This window comes from Muntiacus reevesi, chromosome 1 (genome assembly GCF_963930625.1).
Source record: "Muntiacus reevesi chromosome 1, mMunRee1.1, whole genome shotgun sequence".
In the NCBI taxonomy this organism is placed as follows: domain Eukaryota; kingdom Metazoa; phylum Chordata; class Mammalia; order Artiodactyla; family Cervidae; genus Muntiacus; species Muntiacus reevesi.
In genome coordinates this window covers 160,114,245-160,134,942 of record NC_089249.1, presented here as the reverse complement: position 1 = coordinate 160,134,942, position 20,698 = coordinate 160,114,245, and the positions used below count along the sequence as shown (strand labels likewise).

Below are 20,698 nucleotides of genomic sequence, written 5' to 3'. Positions count from 1 at the left end.
GCCGCCGGGCAGCCGGGGGGAATCCGCCCGCATCGCCGCCCTCGCCGGCCGGGCGGCCGCGGGGCCCGGAGCGCCGGAGGCCGGGGCTGGGGCGGCACCGCGCGGCGGCCTCCGGGGCCCGCTAGAGCAGCCCCCGGCGGCTATGCCGAGGGCCCGGAGCGGCCGGCGGAGCAGGGGGGCCGGCGGGAGGGAGGAAGTAGGTTTGTTTACGGGCTGTTTGGGGCGGGGCACGCCTGGACCGGGGTCCGGGGCTGGGGCGGGGGCTGGGATTCCCGACCGCGCTGACGCTGTCTTCTCTTTTTTGCATCTGCCCGGGATTTTCTCCCAGACCTTCTTGCGAGTGCGAGCCAACCGGCAGACCCGACTGAATGGTGAGTCTTGCGCAGCCCCTCCCTTCGCCCCACCCCCGGCCTCCTCCCTCCCTCACTGCCTGCAGCTCCTGGCTTGCCTGGGTCTCTTCAACGTTAGGGCCCGTTGGTTTCCTCGCAATCACAGCGCCTCAGTGTGTGCCTGCTGAGGCTGCCGCCCTCAGTTTCCCCATCTGTTTAATGGAGATGACGGTTGCCAGCTCTTGCGTGAGCCTCTCTAGGCCTTGAAGGACCCTGGGGGACAATAAGTGGCGGAGAATGAGGAACAAGCCACACAATTCCACTTGGGAGCTCCGCTTTGAATTTGCAAACTGCTGGGACCTCACTGTACAAGCCGGCAGGGCGCTGAGAATGTTTTTCTTCCAGTTTTTAATCAGTGCCCAGTCGTGTGAATACAGCCTCTCTGCTGAGACTTGACAATGCAGTGAGATCTGGAGTTCCCACGGCAACAGGAACTAACTCATCCCAGGGCTCTTTGAGTTATCAGTCAGCCCACATTTCACAAAGGTGATCAGCGTGGGCTCAACAGCTCTTAGAGGCCTTGTCTGAAAGCACGCTGTGTATGCACTACCTGGCAGCCGCCCCCCCCACCCCCCACCTTTTGGATTCAAACCTCTGGAGCATTCCTGTTTGCTGAACAAACTGGATGATCTAGTTTTTTGTGCTAACTAGGGTGTGGTATATCTGGGAGTTGGATGTAAGGGGCTTGGGGGTCTCTGGACCAGCTGGTAAGGGCATCGATGTTCAGGATCCCCAGTTCCTGCCACTTGGTTTCTGCTGCCATGCTGGGCCCCAGATTGAGAAAAGGAGAGCATTTATCATGGGCCGGCACCATCTTTATCATAACTGAGAGGGAGTGATAACACTCGTTTTGTAGATGAGAAAACTGAGGCTGGGACAGGTGAAGCGATTTGTTGAAAACCACACAGCTGGGGTATAGCCAAGCCATGGTTTGAACCGGTTAACCCACTCCAGTATTCTTTCCTGGAGAATTCTATGGACAGAGGAACTTGGTTGCAAAGAGTTGGACACTACTGAGTGTAAACACACACCTACCTCCAAAGCCTGTGCTTCTTGGACCATGCCATGCTACCTCCTTGGCAATACTTTGACTTTTCCTATTAGTGGAAGCTTCCAGGTAGGGAGCACACTTTTCCCTATCATGCTTTACTAAGCTTAGTTCAGGACTTAGAAGATGGATGACAAGAAAATAACCAAACCTACCTTGCTTATCTGAGAATTTCCACGTGATGCCCAGTCCATCAGAGTGCTTTCCTGGGACCACAAGGAGTTTTCCGGCATGGGTGGCTTGGGCAAGGAGAGCAACCAGTGTCCTACCTTACTTGGCAGTCCTGTGAGATTCACCTGTTTATTCAATTATCAGTGTCTCTCATAGTCTCCTTCTTACCAAAGAGGCATTCCCTCCGGCTCTAGGCTAGTTAGGGGAGGCACCTTTGTACTGGCGCACGGCTCCATACAGCCTTCTTAAACTCTCAGGGTCACTTGCTCAATGCTTTTCTGGTATCTAGCATCCCTTCTCCACCCCAGCCCTGGCTCTAGAGTGTCAAGGTGGCCTGAGTCTGAGATTCCAAGGATTAGGGCAGTCAAGGTGAAAGAGTCTAGATCTTTGTCTACAAAATCAAGTGGACACCAGAACATGGTCACATCTTCTATAGTGAGAGCACTGGAAACTGAGGAGATGGGCCAGGCTGCAGGCCAAGGTTTCTCAAACTCCATGCTTAGTCCTGGTGGGATGGTGGCTTTCCTGTTGATTTGGGTCTTTCTAGGGCTACCCTGTTCTGGAGTAGCTCCCTGCTTCAGACCCTCAACAGGCAGGAGCTGGGGTTCCAAGTGCTGCCCTAGCACACTCACAGGATCCATCTTTGTTGATACTGATCAGTTGGGGCACTCTTGGGACAAGAGAGCTTTCAAAGCTATGGAGTAAGGCATGGTTTCCTATCCTGCCTTTGCCACTTTTAGCTACCTGGGCCGGAGAAGGCAATGGCACCCCACTCCAGTACTCTTGCCTGGAAAATCCCATGGACGGAGGAGCCTGGTAGGCTGCAGTCCGTGGGGTCGCTAAGAGTCAGACACGATTGAGTGACTTCACTTTCACTTTTCACTTTCATGGATTGGAGAAGGAAATGGCAACCCACTCCAGTGTTCTTGCCTGCAGAATCCCAGGGACAGGGGAGCCTGGTGGGGTGCCGTCTATGGGGTCGCACAGAGTTGGACACGACTGAAGCGATTTAGCAGGAGCAGCAGCTACCTGGGCAACTGCATGATTGAACTTTAAGTACCTTTATTTGGCAAAATGCTTAATGCAACCTGGTTTCCAGATATAGAATAAAATGAGCTTCCTTGAGTAAGGTAGCTAAATCTTACACAGTTGAAGCTCTAAATTGTAACTTACTAGCTGTCACATGCATCACCATTCACCAGTGTCTCACTCCCTAGCCTGCATTGATGAGCCTTCCACTAGGGTCAGTATCCACAAGAAGGTTCTTTCTGGCCTTGCAGTGGGGAACCCTTCCTTCCTTGGCTGACTCCGCCCCCACCCTAATCAGTCTGGTCTCCCAAGTGGCTAGCTCTGCATCAAGGGAGGGGATAGAGGGAACAGAGTCCCTTGTTTTGACCCCTTCCTGCTTCAGTGACAGGAGGGCTGCAGAGAGGGATTAGTGAGCTAATTAGAAATGATTGCATCTCTCAGCATTAATTAGTAGTGCTGTGGGCTTGCAGTGTGCACTTTGGAATTGAGCCCCCTGTGGGACAGCATGGCAGGTAGCCCTCTGCCTCGGGGGCCTGCCAGCCCCTCTTCACTGATTATAAATGATGGAACAGGTTTGGATAGGCACAGTAAGGGCTACCCTCTCAGGATATCCTGTACCTCTCTGACTCTGTACCTTTATGACTGGGCCTCAATCTCCTCTTCTGTAAAATGGGACCAGTGGACCTGAGAGAAATCCTCCCTGGGATGATTCTATATAGGACACTGAGGGCTGTACCTTGGGCCTACTGGCCCAGGAATAAAGCGGTTTTAACTGATAAGTGAACAGCTGGCCAAATCAGGCCCCTGGAGAGACTTTGGATTCTAGCCAAGAGGTGATCTCTAAAGTTGTGTGTCTTGACTCTAAAAGAGCCTGTGATCTTGGCCTTCTGGGGAGATACCTAGTAAGTGCCAAGGGGAGCATCTTTGCTTACTGGACTCATTGAGCACCACAGGTAGGCAGCTGTGGGTTGAGCTTGAGCCAGCTGTGGCCAAAGAGTGGACACTCGGCTGGCCTAGCACCAGTCTTCTCCCCAGGTGCTCGTGGCAAGGCCCAGACCCCAAAGGAGCTGAAGGTGCCACATAACGAGGGTGAGATTGGGCATGAGCCAGAGGGCTAGTGGCTGGCAGGAGGTCAGGATACGTCAGTCCCACTGAGACTTGGGAGCTCCAGTGACATCTGCCTGTTGTGTGCTTTGTTTTCGGTTTCTCCATGCAGCTCGGATTGGGAAAATGAAACGGAGGAAGCAAGATGAAGGGCAGGTATGTCCCCTGTGCAGCCGCCCCCTGGCAGGATCGGAGCAGGAGATGAGTAGGCATGTGGAGCATTGCCTTTCTAAGGTAGAGGGGCCATCACCACCTACCCCGTCCCCTTCCCCTGACACTAGCCGCTGACTGCCTCCAATCTCTGGGCTGTTGGGGTCTCCACGCGGTCTCAGCAGCTGCTTCTTCTCTGTTCTTTGCCCTCTTCCTTTGCTTTCACTCTCCCACTCCTCCCCTGGGGCTCCAGTGGAAAATTATTGGGGAAAAGCCCAGGTCTTTGACCTCGCAATTGGTTTACTTCCAAGGAGCCCTAGAGCTGGGGGCCTGTGGGGCACACTGCAGCGGGGGGCCTGGGCTGTGCCTTCCTCGCAGGCCCTGGGGAGCAGGTCGGGATGGCCTGGGACCCGCATGATCCTGCTCTGCTCTTCACAGAGGGAAGGCTCCTGCATGGCTGAGGACGATGCCGCGGACATCGAGCATGAGAACAGCAACCGCTTTGAGGAGTATGAGTGGTGCGGGCAGAAGCGGATACGGGCCACCACTCTCCTGGAAGGTGGTTTCCGAGGTACAAGCAGCCGACACCTAGGCAGTGGCACTGTGGTGGCCAGGCCTCTGCTGGGTAGCCATCTGTGGGAGCCAAGAGGCCAGGGCTGGTGGCTGGTCATCCATTTGGCCATGTGGGAACTGCTGCTGGCAGGGCTTCTTTGTGACCGTGCTGCCTGCCTGTGATGTGCATATTAAAATGGATGTATTTGGGTGGGGAAATGGAATTGTGAGGCTGCAAGCTAGGAGTGACGAGGGGGGCTCTCCGCCTCGGGTGATGCATTGAAGGTGACAGCCAAGCCGCGTTAGCACCTGCATAAAATATTAAAGGGACGGTTATGCATTTATCACTCCATCCCTCTTAAGGCTGATAAATGAGAATCCAGCAACCTGCTGTACACCTCCAGCACTGGGGGCCCCGAGGGCTTCCAGGCAAACACATTGGATTTTCCTCCTCCTCCTCCTCAGTCCCACGTCAGGGAAATCAGTTACAGAGGAGAGAGTGAGTTATGGCAAAATTTGACCTCCCATGAGCTTCATTGGTGAATCTAATTTTAGCTGTGATCCCATCCCTTCTCCCTGGGCGCCCTCTGCCCTGAAGCAAGCGGGGCCTGTGCCCAGCTGCTCCTGCTTCCCTTGGACTCGCTGTAGAGGGCCCTGCCGGGACCTCCCCAGCTCCACCGCCCACCTGGATCCTTGGAGAGACTTGGCTTGGCCCAGTGGAAGTCCCCCACCCCCACCAGGTTAAATAGCAGACTGGTAGGCACCCAGACCTGTGTCCTCTTGTTGCTGTTCCCTGCCGTGGGCAGGGCGAAGGGGGAGCTGTCTTGCCACCCAGCCTCCAGCTCAGCGCTCTCGCTGTGCACAGGCACAGCTGGCACTGCAGCTTGTGGTCATTAAGTGAGCCAATCTGCTTCCCATCTGCCTCCAGTTCCCTGGGCAGCACCCTTGGGAGGAGTGCTGTGTCTGGTCCCTTGGGAATACCGCGGCAGCTGAGAGGAGGGTCTCTGCCTCACTGGGGCTATGCTTCTAGGGCTGGTGATGAGAAGTGGTCCCTACAGTGCCGTCCAGAGCAAACTGGCTACATGAAGAGGCCACAAGCCCAGGTGTGGCGTTATGCCTCGGGGCTTCTCTCACATTGGCAAAATGTAAATGAGAAAGGTTAATCAGACCAAACTGAGGACTGAGCTAGAGAATGTCCATTTGCCATTTCTCTCTGGTCCTGTCCTAGAGTTTCTGAGGCCCAGAGAGCCCCGAAGCCAGGGATCCTGTGACTTGTACTCACAGGTGTCCCCAGCCAGTTCCAGGATGCCTCTCTGGGCTCGCTTTGTTGGTGGCTGCAGATTTTTATGTCTTCCATTGCTGTGGCAACTTCTTGGTCAGGCTACTTGGCCCAGAACTGGACCTGATGGTGTCTGGGCTCCAGACAAGGCTTAGGAACATGAAGCCGCATGGGGCCTGCCCATACGACCATGTATTTCCCAGGCACTGGGGCCCACTTGCAGAGCGGGTGTGAGGGGCTCTTCAGCCCTGGGCGGGTGTCAGTTTTCCCTGAGTGTTTACATGGTGAGGTTGTTCCTTTCAAGAATTCCTGAGAGGAGTTCAAAGGGGGTTTTTCTTTGAGCGATTTGGAGAGCGAGAATGAGAGTGAGACTTGAAGAGGGAACAGGGGCTGGAGGTGCCTTTATCTGCAGAGAATTGCTCTGGCTTTCCTGATAGAAGCTGCTGCCGCCTCTTAAACAGCTTAGTGCAGTCAAAAGACAGACAGACTTGAAAGGCTGTTTTACAGCGAGATCAGCAGGGGCCACGAGGCAGAGAGCAGGGCGCAGTGGAGCGGAGGAGGCTGAGGCTCCTCGGTAGGGGGGTGCTATCAAAGGAGGCCCTGGCTGATCCTGACCGCCTCTGCCCCCGAAACCTTGTCTGCAGAAGCTGGCCATCTGTCAGTCTACCCTCCTTGGCCAGGACCGAGAGGCCCCAACTCTTGGGGGGTTGGGTGTGGCCCCGCCAGGCGGGCTGGTGTCAGTGCAGCGCATTGATCGCCCGCCGGGCGGGCTGGGCCGCAAGCCGGGCAGCGCGTGCTTAATGTGATTGAAAGGCAGTTAAAATGGCGGTGACCTTTTCAGGAGGAATTAGATTGCCTGCCAAGACCGGTTAGAGGGAGTGATAACGCCGGTTGAAGAAGCTGCCCGGCCGACTTCAGAGAGAGGGAGCAGAGGCAAGATGAGCAGGCGAGCGAGGCCCATTTAAGCCGCACTGTGCATGCTGACAGAACAGAGATTGCTGTCCTTGTTAGATATGAAAGAATTGAAGAATTGCATATAAGTTCCTGTATCTGATCATCGCCTATCCCTCCTCCCAGACCAGGGTCCCTTCGTCATCCTCAGCATGGCTTCCCACCAGGCCCAATGGGGGCTGGTCTGGTGGAGCAGATGAGTTCCTTTGAATGTAATGTGCTGCGGAGCCAATGAACAAGCAGGAATTATTGGTGGGACACTTGACTGAGGAGAATGGGCCTTAAAGATGGGACCTGTGATTACTGAGACACAGAGAGCTCAGGCCTAGGAGGCCTTGAAATTGGTATTGTAGGACCGAATTAAGGATCAGACAGAACAGGTAAGGACTGGGATAGGTCCAGGTATATGTGGATCTTCAAGAGCCTAAAAGAAGAGATACTGAAAAGTTTCAAGAGAGTAGTTTGAAAGAAACGTTTGTTTAGGAAACACAGTGGCCTTCTCAGTTCTAGGGGACACCCTGGGCTGTGTGCGTGAGCTGTGGATTGTCCTCTCTGAACCTTGGGTTTGCTAGCCTGCTAGTGCTGTTTTTTCCCACTCAGTTATAATTGCATAAAGGGCGGCGCACAGACTGTAGTGCTTCACCAACATTTTCCTAAAAGAGTTCAGCATTAGGGGAAAAAAAGACCCTCTTCAGGCACCCCATGCCAGCCCTGGGCAGAGCAAGGGGCTTCTAAGTTGGGCCACAGTGGGAACCAGTTATACAGCCCCTGGGGACAAACCCATGCCTGCCTGTATCCAGCTCCTGGTCCTGGACAAGAGACTTGTGGTGGGAGCCTTGATCCTTTCCCTGTCTTGTTCGCCAGTGAATGTTCACTTAGCTGGATTAGGGGAGCCTGGAGCTCATTATCTCTGGGATGGACAGGCTGGAGAGAGGACATGGAACGGTTGGCTTCAGATGACCTGATAGTGGTGCAGTGGGCATTCAGGTGACAAGGTGGAGGGATTTCCCAGGAGGCAGCAGGAAGTGGAAGGTGCTGCAGCTCAAGCTTTGAGCCCTGGAAGGAAATGCGTCCCTGGAATCCAGCTTTGAGCCCCTTTGAATCAAACAAGTGGATGGGTGGAGACAGGGATGCTACTAAGAGAACCCGCTGTCCAGGCCTCTGCCCTGCCCCGATCCTCGCCTAGGGACTGCATCTTACTTGAGTTCTTGCCTTGGATTTAGACTGGCTCCATGTGGCCTGGGATGAGACACCATGGAGAGGAAAGGTGGGGCAGCTGTGGCGCAGATCTGTTAACTGGCTATTGCTTGGTAAAACTTCAGTGCCAGAATGTGGGTCAAGGGGTTGAGAGGTGTTGTGAGTCCAGGGCCTGGAGAAATTGGCCTGGCCTTAGCTGCTGCCTCCTTCGGCATTTGATTTCCAAAAGATGGGAGCCCCAGATTCTCAAAATGTCCCCCAGGGCAGCCCTGCTGCCTGGTACAGTCAGTGACAGGTGCTGGAATAGCCAACTGCCGGAGGCAGTCTTGGAATGGAGTGTGTCCAGGCTGCTGCTTTCTACCTCCTTACCACCCTGAGTTAGATCTTGTTTGGTGGGAGGAGCAAGGAGGGGTGGCAAGGAGCAGGGCACCTTCTGTCCCCTGTGGCAACTGACGAGGATTTAATCGCCTTTTGGAAACACAATTGTTAAGCCGGGACAGAGGGAGTACAGGCAGAAGGAACAAGTATCAATGGTTTTAAACGGCGTCTGTCTCTCTGCGCCTCTCCTGACGTGAGGCAGTGAAACGCGTTATCGAGGAGGCCCGGAAAGTGGCTAAGTGCGTTTGACACACGCCAACTCCCTGCCTCCACACTGGATAATTGCATTGTCAACTGTTCAGCGAGGTGGCAGGTGACACTGCAGGCCGATTGATTGTCCCGCATCGCAGCTCCCCAGACTGTCAGCTCCCCAATCGATGGCGTTTACACAAGACACCGTAACTGCATCTGTAACTAATTCCAGTGTAAAACTCTCCGGAAGCTGCTGCTGCGCACTGCCCCCCTTCTTCCCTCCTTTGGAGAGCTCGGGCCTCTGGAGGCCCCAGGACGCCTTTCTCCCTGGGCTTTGGTTTTGTTGGGAGCAGCAGGTGAGGAAATCGATGACTCCTTTTTTGTGGTTTCAAGTTCCAGGACGTTACTGCCCCTAGTCAGTGGTCATCTCCAATTTCACAATCGATCATCTGATCAATTGATCAAATTAACGCTGATTTTTTTTTTCCTTCTCTCTTTGCGATGACCCAAGAAGAAATGAGTTTATGAGAGATGGGTCATTTTTATAAAATTTAGGCTTTGCTTATCATTTATGCACTTAATCCTCTCCCTCTCTATTGCTAAGTACCCACTTGGAGGGAAGAGGTTTTTCTGCACTGCCCGCCCTCCCTGGACCAGGCGCCCACTGCTGAGCATCACTGATCATCAGGGTTAGTCTGCCTGTGGACAGCTCCCAGCCCTTCATGGGCCTGAGCCATAGCACGGGGACTCCCCAGTGACTTTAGAGTGCTCTGGGTCATCTTGCAGGGTCTGAAGGCAGAATCCCTGCCTTGGCTAGTAGCAGCAGGAGTGGCAGCTTGCCTGTTACCCTGGAGCTTCACAGAGCAGGAGCCAGAGGCTTGGAAAAAGCAATTTCTGTGCCATCTTGCTTCTGAGTACTGGCTTGGGATATTCCAGCAGCTGAGAACATAAAATGACTGTGGAGCCGCCTTCTCAAAGTATGTGTGTGGGGGGGGGGGGGTACGCTGGCGGGGGCCCTGTCTGCATAAAATGGCTTTATGGCTGTTTCTTTTTATTATGATTCTGCCAGAAGTCAGCAAGTGACATTTCATTAAGAAAATAAAGTTTAATGTGCTGGGAAGGAGGTTGGAGTTGGCTGGGGCAGCACAGGAGTGAAATTGGCAGTGGCAGCCTGTTCTGAACACCTGAGGGGTAGGGAGAGGCTCCCAACATCTGTCTGCTGGAGGAGGGGGGTCAGGGTCAGACTCAGCTGCTCCAACCAAAGGCAGGCCTTTTCCTTGGCAAACAAGATGTGTCGTGCCCTCCATCCTGTCAGGGTGGTCGGAGAAGAAGGAGATTGTTGCCTACCTGAGAGATGAGGTCTGTGAGGTGAAGTTGTGGCCAGAGAGGTTTTTACAGACCACCGGCTGATCGGGCCTGAGCCTGCCTCTGTCACAGGGCTCCCAGCATCTAACAGAACAGCACCGTCGGCATTTAGCCGTCACTGCTCGGGGGTGTTATGTGGCACCTGTGGTGGGCCTGGCCAGCTCTGTGCTAGGTAATGCTTAGATCATGGACTTGGGCTTTCAATCTAGTGAACGACAGTGACAATACTTGGTAACACATGTGAATTTGGAGTTGTACAGGAGTCTGGGTGGACACCACAGAAGAGGCCCCTCTGTAGAAATATCTAGGGAAGTTTCATCTGTACTCAACACCTTAGCGTAGGAATCAGATCAGGAAACAACGTCCTCAGTGTCAAGCCAGGCAGAGGATGAGTTCAATAAAGTTTGAGAGAATGTTGAAGCAAGTTCATTCAGGAAGTATTTGTAGAGCAACTACTATGTATAGGCACCATGAATAGAAGGCATGACTGAGAAGAGTCAGACTTGCAGAATGAGCAGGAATGTGTTCTATAGACCAAGAGGGAGACACTTCTAGGCAGAGATAACAAGAAGTATAAAGTTCTAGGGGCATGATAAAACACTGGCCCTGGGAACCAAAATAGCTATGTTCCACCAGACTACAGAGACCTGGTCCAGGCCTGGCAGGCAATGAGACTGCAGAGATAAAGACTTCCAGCCACTGGGCTGCTTTATGTGTTGAGAAGCCTGGACTTTTCCTGGCAATTTGGGAGTGCCCCCATTTTCTCAGGTTTGCCATGGGAGCTATACTGGGCTGAGGAGTGGTGCCAGGATTCTTGGCTTTGCTTCTCAAGCACCCACAAGGCAGGGCTGGGCAGGGTCTGGCCAAGCCGAAGATGTGAGGCTGACTGCTGAGCTGCCTGCACTTGGGGGAGGGGGGTTGGCAGGGCTCAAGGGGCGCAGGCTCTAAGTGAACCTGATGGCTACATTCTGATTGATGGCAGAGTTTGTCTCCCAAACTGTCAGAGGGTTTATAGAGGTGCCACTCACCCACAAGGTGGGAATTGCTTGTCAGGACACTTGGCTGTGAATAGGAGACAGAGCTGTAACTTGGTGTTTTCTCAGCTTAATGGCCCTGCTGCTGACCCGCCTGCTGCCTTGAGTTTGTTTGTGCCTCAGTGTGGAGGGTAGATGAGGACAGACGGGCAGGGGTGGAGCTGGGCAGTACCTGTTAGCGGTTTCTCGGGTGCTGCTTACCTCTGGGATGGGTGGGCCCTTTGTGAGACCAGAAACCGGAGGTGTAGGGTAGAGAAGGATCAGGAAGAAAGTGCTTTTGAAATGGGCTTGAAAGATGGAGAACATTCCAGATGGAGAGAGAGCACAAGCCAGACAGACAGGGTGACACTGGAGGGTGGAGTAAGTCGTCTGTCTGTGTATGTGGGACTTAGGGAGCAAAATGAGAGAAGGTGAAGAAGTGAGGGCATCCAGAGCGTAGCAAGTCTGGCTTAAGAGTAGGAATTGGTCTCAGGCACAGTGAGGAGCCGCAAGCAGTGTTGGAGCAGGGAAGAGAAGGGTCAGGACTCTGTGGCAACAGGACGAAGCAATAGATGAGAGGCTTGACAACACACTACAAGCCTGTTTTCTTCATGAATGTGTAAGGCCCTGAAAGTGGGAAGAATGGACAAAAGATTTCTGAGATCATTGGGCAGAACTCTGAGCTGCTTTGCATCGATTCCACTCACCCCAGATCCCATCGCTTTCAGTCCTTTTTGTCCACTCCACTGGCTCATGTGATGTGGTCCGAGACCAGAACCACTGAGAGAAGGCAGGGGCAGGGAGAAGCAGCTTTGTGGTCCCTGGCCCTGGGCTATCACGAAGGGTGGTTCTGGGAGTCAGAACACAAGGCAGGTGAGTGGGCCTGGGGCAGCTTCAGCAACTCAGCCCCTTGCATCACCACCACCCCTCCCACCGCTGGCCGAGAGTCTGCCTGTTGCTGTGCCAGATACACCTTGGTGGGGTCAGCTGCCTGCCCAGCCCTTGGCCCTGCCTCTGCCCAGCCAGGTTGCCTCCAGGGACTGCTTTGAGAAGCAGGTGTGCATGCCCGTCCTCCCTCGGCTGTCCCTTCTTAATCCCTTTATAACTGCACTTGTCCAGGAATCTGGGCTGAGTGAGGTGGGGATGAATAATTAATGTCAGGCGCTTCAGACACCAAATATTTGAACAGCTGCCTGGTGTTTTTGCTGGCAAGGACCTGCCGGCCAAAATCAGGACATTGGCTGAGGGTTCCACTGTATGGCTCTGACAGGCCTTTGCCAGCCTACTCTCCCCTCTGGTAGACTTGCCCAGCTGGACCATGGGGCACGGGATGCCCAGGTCCTGGGTTGGGGTGGCCTTGTAGACCTGTCTGTCCTCTTCCTGCTCTTAGATGTGGAAGACAGGTGGACAGCAGGCCTAGACTGGGTGTCTCCTGAGGACTTGACATAATGTATGAATGGGCTGGTTTATGAGCAGAGACCACTTGGAGCAGCAGGCAGTGCAGAGAAGGCTGAGGTGTGCAGAGTGAAAAGAACTGTAATGTCAGGATTGAGAGCACCGAAGTGCTTTCTATTCCCCAAGCCCAAGTTTCTGTCGGACCTTACCTAGCCCCAAACCTGACCCCTGCCTTAGGAAACAGAAGGGGGATCCTTGGCCTCGTCTTGCTGACCCCTGACCCTCCTCACACTCTGCCTCCCACAGGCTCTGGCTTCGTCATGTGCAGTGGCAAAGAGAATCCGGACAGTGACGCTGACCTGGATGTGGACGGGGATGACACTCTGGAGTACGGGAAGCCACAGTATCCTTGGGGCGCTGCGGGACAAGGCGGGACTGGTGGGACAGGCCAGAGGGGGTGAGGAAAGCCACAAGCACCTCCAGTCACTCACCCACACAAAAACCCCCAGGGTCAGTGTCTCAGCGTGGGCCAGGGGCAGCCCTCCTGGGGGTTCAACCCTCATGGCCCACCACAAACTAGGATCCATTGTCCTTGACCACCTTGCCAGATACACGGAGGCTGACGTCATCCCCTGCACAGGCGAGGAGCCTGGCGAAGCCAAGGAGAGAGAGGCACTGCGGGGCGCAGTCCTAAAGCAAGTGTGGGCACAGGCGTGGACGGTTGGGAGAAAGGGAAGGGAGGCCCCGCGGCAGGGTGAACCCAGCGCCCGCGCTCAGGGCCGTCCTGCCTGCCTTTGGGGCTCACTTTGTTCTTCCTCTTGCCTTTCCTCTAGCGGTGGCCCTCCTAGCACACGCATCACACCTGAGTTCTCTAAATGGGCCAGTGATGGTAAGTCCTGACCCAGGTGAGCGGGGGCAGAGGAGGGTAACTGATTGAAGCCCAACCGCTCACCTGTGCTGCCCAGTCTGCCAGAGTGTGAGTTCCCGCTCTGTCCCAGCAGAGATGCCATCTACGAGCAACGGTGAGAGCAGCAAGCAGGAGGCCATGCAGAAGACCTGCAAGAACAGTGACATTGAGAAGTGAGTGGCCAGGAGGGAGACCAACCCCAGGGACCACAGCTCAGTGGGAGGGACGGGGCCCTTCACCAACAGGAAGGCCTGCTGCCCTGGCACACAGCCGGCAGTGGGGCCCAGCTGGTGCTGAGCGTGACTCTCTGAATCGATCACTGGGCCACGGCCCCGGGAGCCTTGGTGGAGGGAGGAGCAGGCGGCCTGCCCGACTGCCTGCTGCAGGGGCCTCCGCCCGGGGAATGTGATGTATGGCCGCCCAGCCCAGCCGGCACACTTGATTCATCTCCAGTTTCTGTTTCTTAATCGGGAGCTAAATTGGTTTCATTTTTCTTGTCCTGGGTGGCGCTTGCAGTTTGGGTTTTAGGCAGGAGTATTGGGTCTCATCACTTCTGGTAGGAGTTTTTGGCCTGCATTCTCTGGCAGGGGAAAAGGGGATCCATTAGCACTTCCCCTAGGGTTGGGCCACCCCTGGCCTGGATCCCCAGGAGCCACCAGGATTCAAAAGCAGCAGCACACCTTACTACTGCCTTTCCAGAAGCCCAGCCAGGCCAGTTCTGGCCCCAGGAAGTGGCATTGTTCGGTTCTGGCTGCCTGGAGCTGCTGCCACTGTTGGCTATTGCCTAACTCCTCACACCTGCCCCTCCCTCCTCTGAAGTCTAGGTTGCCTGGGGTTAAAAGGCAGCCTCTTCATTCCAGGGCCAGTGTTCCATCTTGCTTCCTGCCAGGAGAGTGGATTGCAGGCCAGTGCAGGGCCGGGTCGGTGGCCCAGGGTCACCTCCCATTTGTTTCCCTCCATTTTGTGTTGTCATAAATTCATTCCAGCCCGTTGTGGTTGATCAGTTTATCTCGGCCAGGGCCGCGAGTGCTGCTGGCATGATGTATGGGCCGCGGCGCAGGGCCCGGCTGCCCATGAATCACCGCAGCTGCTCCGTGTCAGCGCCGGAGCGGGCCGCACGGGTTCGGTGCAACCAGCTTGGGGGGAGAGGAATGACGTATGGATGTTTATTTAATAATTCTCTCCTACTCCAGCTGAGCGGGGCGGGCGGGGCTGTAAGGGGCGCCCACCCTCATCTGGAGGGGCTGCTCATAAATCAGAAAGACAAGATCATTAATCAGGGATGGCGCCGGAGGGGGAGGTGGGGGCCAGAGCCAGTGGCCATCCATGAAGGTCCTACCCCACTGAGGGCTGGGGGAGCTGGGCTTTCTGTCCCACCTGTGTGAGCAGAGGCACCAGTGGGTGGGGCCCTCAGGGATGAGTTGGGGACCAGCTCAGTCATGTGTAGAGATCTCCGATGGGTCTGGCTCTTCAGTCCCCATGATGTCTCTCTTTCCCAGACATGTTATGGGTTCCCATCTTGGATCTTTTTCACATCCAGGGGAAGGAGAAACACAGGATGACATTGCTTCTTCCAAGAAATTCTCCACCCCATGCCTTCAAGGGGCTCCAGAATAGCTCACAGCCTCCCTGGATCAGGGGTCTGGAGGACTCGGTATTTCACTAGAGCAAAGAGTAGAGGCCAGTTACGTGCTGAGCAGATCCACCATGGGGATGGAGTGGCCTTGGAGATGGGAGTGGGAAATGGCTCTTCTGGACTCATGGTTTTTTCCTTCCCAGCTCTAGCTCATTCTCTGGTTTAGGGTTTTCGAGTTAGTTTTCTACTCTGGAGTAGGCTGCCCCCAGTTCCAGGCCTTGGTTTCCCAATCATTGAAGTAACCACACCGGATCAGCCTGGTCCTTGGAGAGGAAGGAAGCACAGCTACCCATCCTTATCTCCTTGCCAGGAACATACCAGCAATCCAGATGGGGGTGGCACATACAGCATTGGGCAAAATGCCAGGGGGAAGACTCAACTATGCAAGTGTGAGGAAGGAGAGTATGGTAACCCACCAGTTCCAGAAGGAGTTGTGGTCAGAGCCTTTCTCAGGTTGCTTGGAGAGAGGCAAGGCAGAAAGAACCATGGACTGCTGAAGTGCTGGATCTGGGGCATCTCTGATACAGGGACACAGCATCAGGGAGACGCATTCTGTGTCACTGCTGGTGCCCCTTTAAGAGAGAACAGTCAGAGATCAGAGTTTGCCGCTGCCCTTTAAGTGTTTCCCACCATCCTCCACATGTCCCCTGTTGTATCTATGCCCAGCAGGGATAGACTGCCTGGAAGCTTTCAGGCTTTCTGGGCCCACTGCCCCCCCCCAGGCTGGCAAGATAGACCACCTCCTAGGAGATGGTCCTAGCCCACACACCGCCCTTGTGAGTCTACTTCAGTTGACTGAATACACCTTCTAAACCTCAGCTGTTATCCTTTACAGCCCTCCTCCAGTATCCTCAACAACTTCCTGTAAATTGAGTGTAAGATAAACTTCCCTTTCTGATTGTGGCATCTGAGGTCTTGGACACTGGGTTCCCAGTGTAGCAACCTTCTGCTTATCCACAAGTGAGCCTTCCAGCCAGATGGGGGCCAGGGGCCCTTGGCCTTGGTTGCCACTGTTCTCCCAGCCTGGAGGCCTATCTCCTCCTGGTTGTAGCCAGTGTAGAGTAATGGTTATTCACACAGTTACTGGTTGATTCCAGAATCAGTCTCCCGGGGTTTAAATCCCATCTCCCCCACTGTGCGTGAACCTCGGGTAGTCTACTTATGTGTCTGTGCTTTTGTTGTTTTTGTGGAGTTGTGTCCATCTCTGCACCCCGTGGACTATAGCATGCCAGACTCCTCTGTCCTGCACTGTCTCCCAGGCCATGTCCATTGAGTCAGTGACGCTATCTAACAGTCTCTGCCTCCCCCTTCTCCTTTTGCTTTAGTCTTTCCCAGCATCAGGGTCTTTTCCAGTGTTCCTTCATATATAAAACGGGAGCGTTAGGATCTCCCCATGGGGTTTTTGTGAGGTGTAAATAAGATAATAATTTTTAATCCCTCGGTAAAATTCCTGGCATTTAGTAAGTGTTTAATAAAATTTAGCTCTTTGATTTGTATTATATCATTATTCCCTGAAGCTCATCTCCAGTACCATCTTTTCTACTCCTCCAGGAAACATTCCTCCCCCTCTGAGTTCCTCTGGGTTCTGTTGACTTGTTTTAGGAGTGGTGGGAAAGATCACTCCTTAGAATTGTCCAAGCTGTTCCCTTTTCAGTATTGCAGCTCAGAGTTCGGGAAGTTGCAGGGATTGGACAACAGGTGAGGACCACTAGGACATCTGACATGCCTAGGAAAAAACAGCTAGGAGCCGTTAATGTAGGCTAGGCCTCCAGCCCAGGGACCTAGATTATGTGGGCCTCCTCAGATCCCCATCTCTCACTCTCCCTGGGGGTTAGACCAGCTATTTCTTCAGCAGGTGTTTACTCATACTCCCATGCCTGGAGTGGGGCTGATGTCCAGAGTCAGTTTTGGTGGAGTGGTCATCTTGCCCTCAGGGAAGCGAGTCTGGCAGAGGAGACAGGCATTTGCAGTTGTACTGCGGTAGTGAAGTCCAGCACAGTGCAAGAGCACGAAAGGGGCAGCCCCACCAGTGGGGTACTGGCCCGAGGCTTGGAAAGGTTTCTGGGCGGAGGTGGGAACTAGGCCTAAATAATGAGATAGAACTAGAGAGTTAGGGGGTGGGGTGATCCAGAAGAAGCAGGAAGTACTTGAGAGGCCAATGGAGTGAAAAATGGTGGGGCATGTGGAAGAACTCGCATTTGACATGGATGAAACATAAGGCACGTGGCAGGGTGCTGAGGCACATGGCTGGTGGGGGCAGGCCAAGGAGGCTCTGTAAGCTTGTAGGAGTTTGCTAGAGCTTTACTCTGAGGTAGACACTGAAATGTTGGAAGTGTCAGTAGAAGTGGTCAGGTTTGCAGAATTGTAGGTGCCAGGAGAATGGGGACTAGAGGCAGAGGGGCCATTCAGGTTGGTGTAATGCACAGTCATGAGCACCTGAACTAGGGGTGGTAGCGTGGAAAGGAGTGGAGATGCCACAGATGTGAGGAGCTGGATGTCAGGGGTGACTGGGAAGGAGTAATGTCGAGAATGGTTCCCAGGTGTCTGGTTTAGAAATTCACCAGGATGGAGGTGGAGGAGCAAGGCAGGTGAGGGGCGCGGGTCTGGAATGTGGAGTTTGTGGATCTAGGATGTGAGTGGGATGGGGGAGCAGGGAGGTCTAAGAGACATGGGTACATGTGGTTCTGGAGTCCAAGGAAGCTGTGGGCTGGAGGTTCAAATTAGAGATGCCAGCCTGCTGCCTGCGCAACTGTGCCATCCTCCTTACAGAATCACCGAAGATTCAGCTGTGACCACGTTTGAGGCCCTGAAGGCTCGGGTCAGGGAACTTGAACGGCAGCTATCCCGTGGGGACCGTTACAAATGCCTCATCTGCATGGTGAGAGGAAGGGAGACTCACATGTCCCTGCTTGGGCCTCAGTGCTCCCTGGGGGTTGGAGAGGGTCTCTGCCCGGCAAGCAGGGCCCTTTAGAGGGTGGGATGCCTCAGAGTGACCCCTTCCTTCTCTGCCCATCTTCTCCCTAGGACTCATACTCGATGCCCCTGACGTCCATCCAGTGTTGGCATGTGCACTGTGAGGAGTGCTGGCTGCGGACCCTGGTGAAGTGGTCTGGGGGTTGGGAGCGGGTAGCCTTTTGGGTTACTGCCCAGATGTCCATGCTTATGCTTGAGCCTGCCTGGGGGGAGAACGAGCAAGGAGTAGGTGGAGCAGAAGCACAGACCACAGCCTGAACCCAGGATATTCATCCCCAAGCTCATGAGCCTCTCCCCTCCCCCACGCCAGGCTTATCCAGGTCTCCCCATTCATGGGGTCTCTGTCTGCTCCCTTCACCCAGCCCCCACCCTGGAAGACCCGCGTGTTACATATAGCAGTGCGATCCCCAGTCAGGAGGAGGCTGGGTGTGGGTAAGCAGGACCAGGGCCTCAGCCCCTCCCCCTCCCATTACTAAGCTCCTTCTGCTCCTGCCCCTGTTCTTCACTCAGGAGCAGCCATTAAAATGTCGCCCGGAGACAGCAATAAAAGGCCCGGACGTGGGCTCTGTGTCCTGATCAAAGGCCGCGTGTAATCTCGTTAGGGCCGCGGCAGCCACAGCTGGACCCAGCCTTGTTCTCATTACCGGGGCTCCCGCTGCGGGCCTAGCCAGGCGGTTTGATCCTGGCGTCCCCCCAACACAGGAGCGTGCCTGCCTGCTCACAGAGGCTGCCCAGGCCTCCCCAGCCCTTGCAGACAGGCCCACGAGGTCCTGGCACACAACCAGTGCAGGGAGACAAGGCTGCAGGCCCCGGCTCACACGATCAAATGTGTGGCCCAGGGTTTAACCGGAGGGCCCCTCCCCCGCCCCCATTCTCCCCGCAGGGTGCCAAGAAGCTCTGCCCTCAGTGCAACACCATCACAGCGCCCGGAGACCTGCGGAGGATCTACTTGTGAGCTGGCCACCCCAAGCAGGCCTTGCCTCAAGCGCCCTACCTGCCCCGCCTGTGACGAGATGCCCCCTTGTACATACTTGCACACAGGTTCCCCATGTACATACATGCACACACATGAACACGCACACACACAGGACTCTGGAGCCAGAGTGGAGGCTGAGGCCCAGGCCCTGCCTGCTGGCTCCCACCAAGATTGGGGACCATACCTGTTCTGGGTTCTGTTCCCAGGGTGGGGCAGGGAGGTGGGGGTGGGGGGAGTATTGTCAAGCAAGGCTCCTGAGATCCAGCCCCCAGACGGACAGACATGCAAACACCAGACTGAAGCACATGTAATATAGACCGTGTATGTTTACAATGTTGTGTATAAATGGGACAACTCCCTGCCCTCTACCCCTTCCCCTTTCCTTTGGTTGTATGATTTTCTTCTTTTGTTAAGAATGCCTGGAGGCAGTGCCTCCTTCAGGGCTGGCTGGGGGCTCGGCCCATCCACCTCTTGGGGTGCCTGCCTCACCCCCCTTCTCCCTGGTGTCCCTTCCCTCTCCCATGTGCTCGGTGTTCAGTGGTGTATATTTCTTCTCCCAGACGTGGGGCACGTGCCCCAAGGGACATGATCCTCTCCTTAGTCTTAGCTCCTGGGGCTCTTGGTAAGGAGTTGGGGGAGGGGGGAGGCACAGACGTGGGAACCGAGCTGAAGCAGGGGCTGAGACTGGGCTGGTCAAGGGTGCTTCTGGCTCCCCAGCCTTCCGCAGAGAACCTTTCCTGGGATTAGAGCTGCTCTTCCTGGGAAAAGTGTGGTCTCCCCTGCCCTTCTGTGGGCCCCATGGTGTGATGCTGTGTCTGTATATTCTATACAAAGGTACTTGTCCTTTCCCTTTGTAAACTACATTTGACATGGATTAAACCAGTATAAACATCTGCTGTCTCTGTGTATGTGTACAGGGAGGGGAAGATGATGGGGTGGTAGGAACAGAGGCAGTTAAGGGGTTAATTCCTGGCAGCCATGTGGGGGAAAGGACTTGGCTACAGCTTTGTAAAGCAGTGTGGGGTTAGTCTGCTCAGGGGCCCTGGAGCTCTGTCGGGTGGGGGGTGGGGCCAGGACCTGGACTCCTGACTATTGATGGGTAGGGGCTCCAGGTTAATTCCTTATCGATGCAGAATCGTCAGCTCATTAATCACAGGAGAGGTCAGAGCTTGGGGGTACGGAGGGGATGCAAGCTCTATCCCCCGGTCTAGGGCTGGAACAGTCTGTAAGCTCAAGTGAAAACATAATCCCCAAACCTCTGTCCCTCTCTAGTCCTTGAAGTGATCCAGGGACCAAAGTCACCAACTTAGTCCCCTGTGGCGGTGTCTGCTTACCATCCTAGTGACCACTGCCTGCTATAGCTACTGCCCAGATCAAACGAACAATAAGGACCCCCTTTATCCAAGGTGGACCCTCAAGTCAGGGAACAGGCTGGGCAGGCACCACTTGAGATGCAGCTTGGTCAAGTGGTGATCCTCCTGGCTGACCAGTACCAGGGGGTGAGCAACTGTCTGGGTGCTTGGGCAGGTGCTCAGAGCTGCAGAGGAGGTCTTGCCCACCACAGAAAGCTTGTTTTGACAGAAGATATTGCTAAAATTCAAGACCCCAGAGTATCTTCATGACTCCAGACTCCTTTCCTTCACATGTTCTCACACACACGAGACCCTGCCTCCCAACTCTTAAGACACACCCATCTCCTCTGGGATGCGCAGTGAATACTATAGAAATCAGTTCCAGTTGCCAGTTCTGTCCACCTCTGCACCCAGATGACAAATCACCCTGGTTGGAGTCCAGTGAAGGCCCTTCACAGCCCCAGGCCCAGCTTGATGGCACCAAATATTCTGAAAGCAAGGATCCTGGGGCCCAAGACTTGGAAAATATATGTGGCCTGAGCAGAGCGACTCCAGTGATGGTTGACGGTTTAGAAGAGAAGAGGACAATGCCCAGTTCCCATCAAGTTGGCTCCTTATCAGATTTCTCCTCTCCCGTCTCC

At 54.7% G+C, this 20,698-nt stretch overlaps 1 protein-coding gene across 5 annotated transcripts in view; it reads left to right on the top strand.

The window, feature by feature from the left end:
- RNF220 (ring finger protein 220) overlaps positions 1-19,598 on the top strand; it is a 36,815-nt gene extending 17,217 nt beyond the window's left edge. The window contains exons 1-11 of one of the 5 annotated variants that reach the window (XM_065914411.1): positions 1-196; positions 329-371; positions 3,854-3,897; positions 4,330-4,462; positions 12,520-12,616; positions 12,822-12,908; positions 13,047-13,102; positions 13,212-13,293; positions 17,526-17,634; positions 17,781-17,855; positions 18,613-19,598. In XM_065914411.1, the coding sequence (XP_065770483.1) occupies positions 143-196; positions 329-371; positions 3,854-3,897; positions 4,330-4,462; positions 12,520-12,616; positions 12,822-12,908; positions 13,047-13,102; positions 13,212-13,293; positions 17,526-17,634; positions 17,781-17,855; positions 18,613-18,684 (852 nt within the window). In that variant the 5' untranslated portion in view covers positions 1-142 and the 3' untranslated portion in view covers positions 18,685-19,598. Of the gene's footprint in view, positions 197-328; positions 372-3,853; positions 3,976-4,329; positions 4,463-12,519; positions 12,617-12,821; positions 12,909-13,046; positions 13,103-13,211; positions 13,294-17,525; positions 17,635-17,780; positions 17,856-18,612 lie in introns of all 5 variants that reach the window. The other 4 variants (XM_065914403.1, XM_065914394.1, XM_065914383.1 and 1 more) reach the window with 4 other exon arrangements.
- Positions 19,599-20,698: the final 1,100 nt, after the last annotated feature.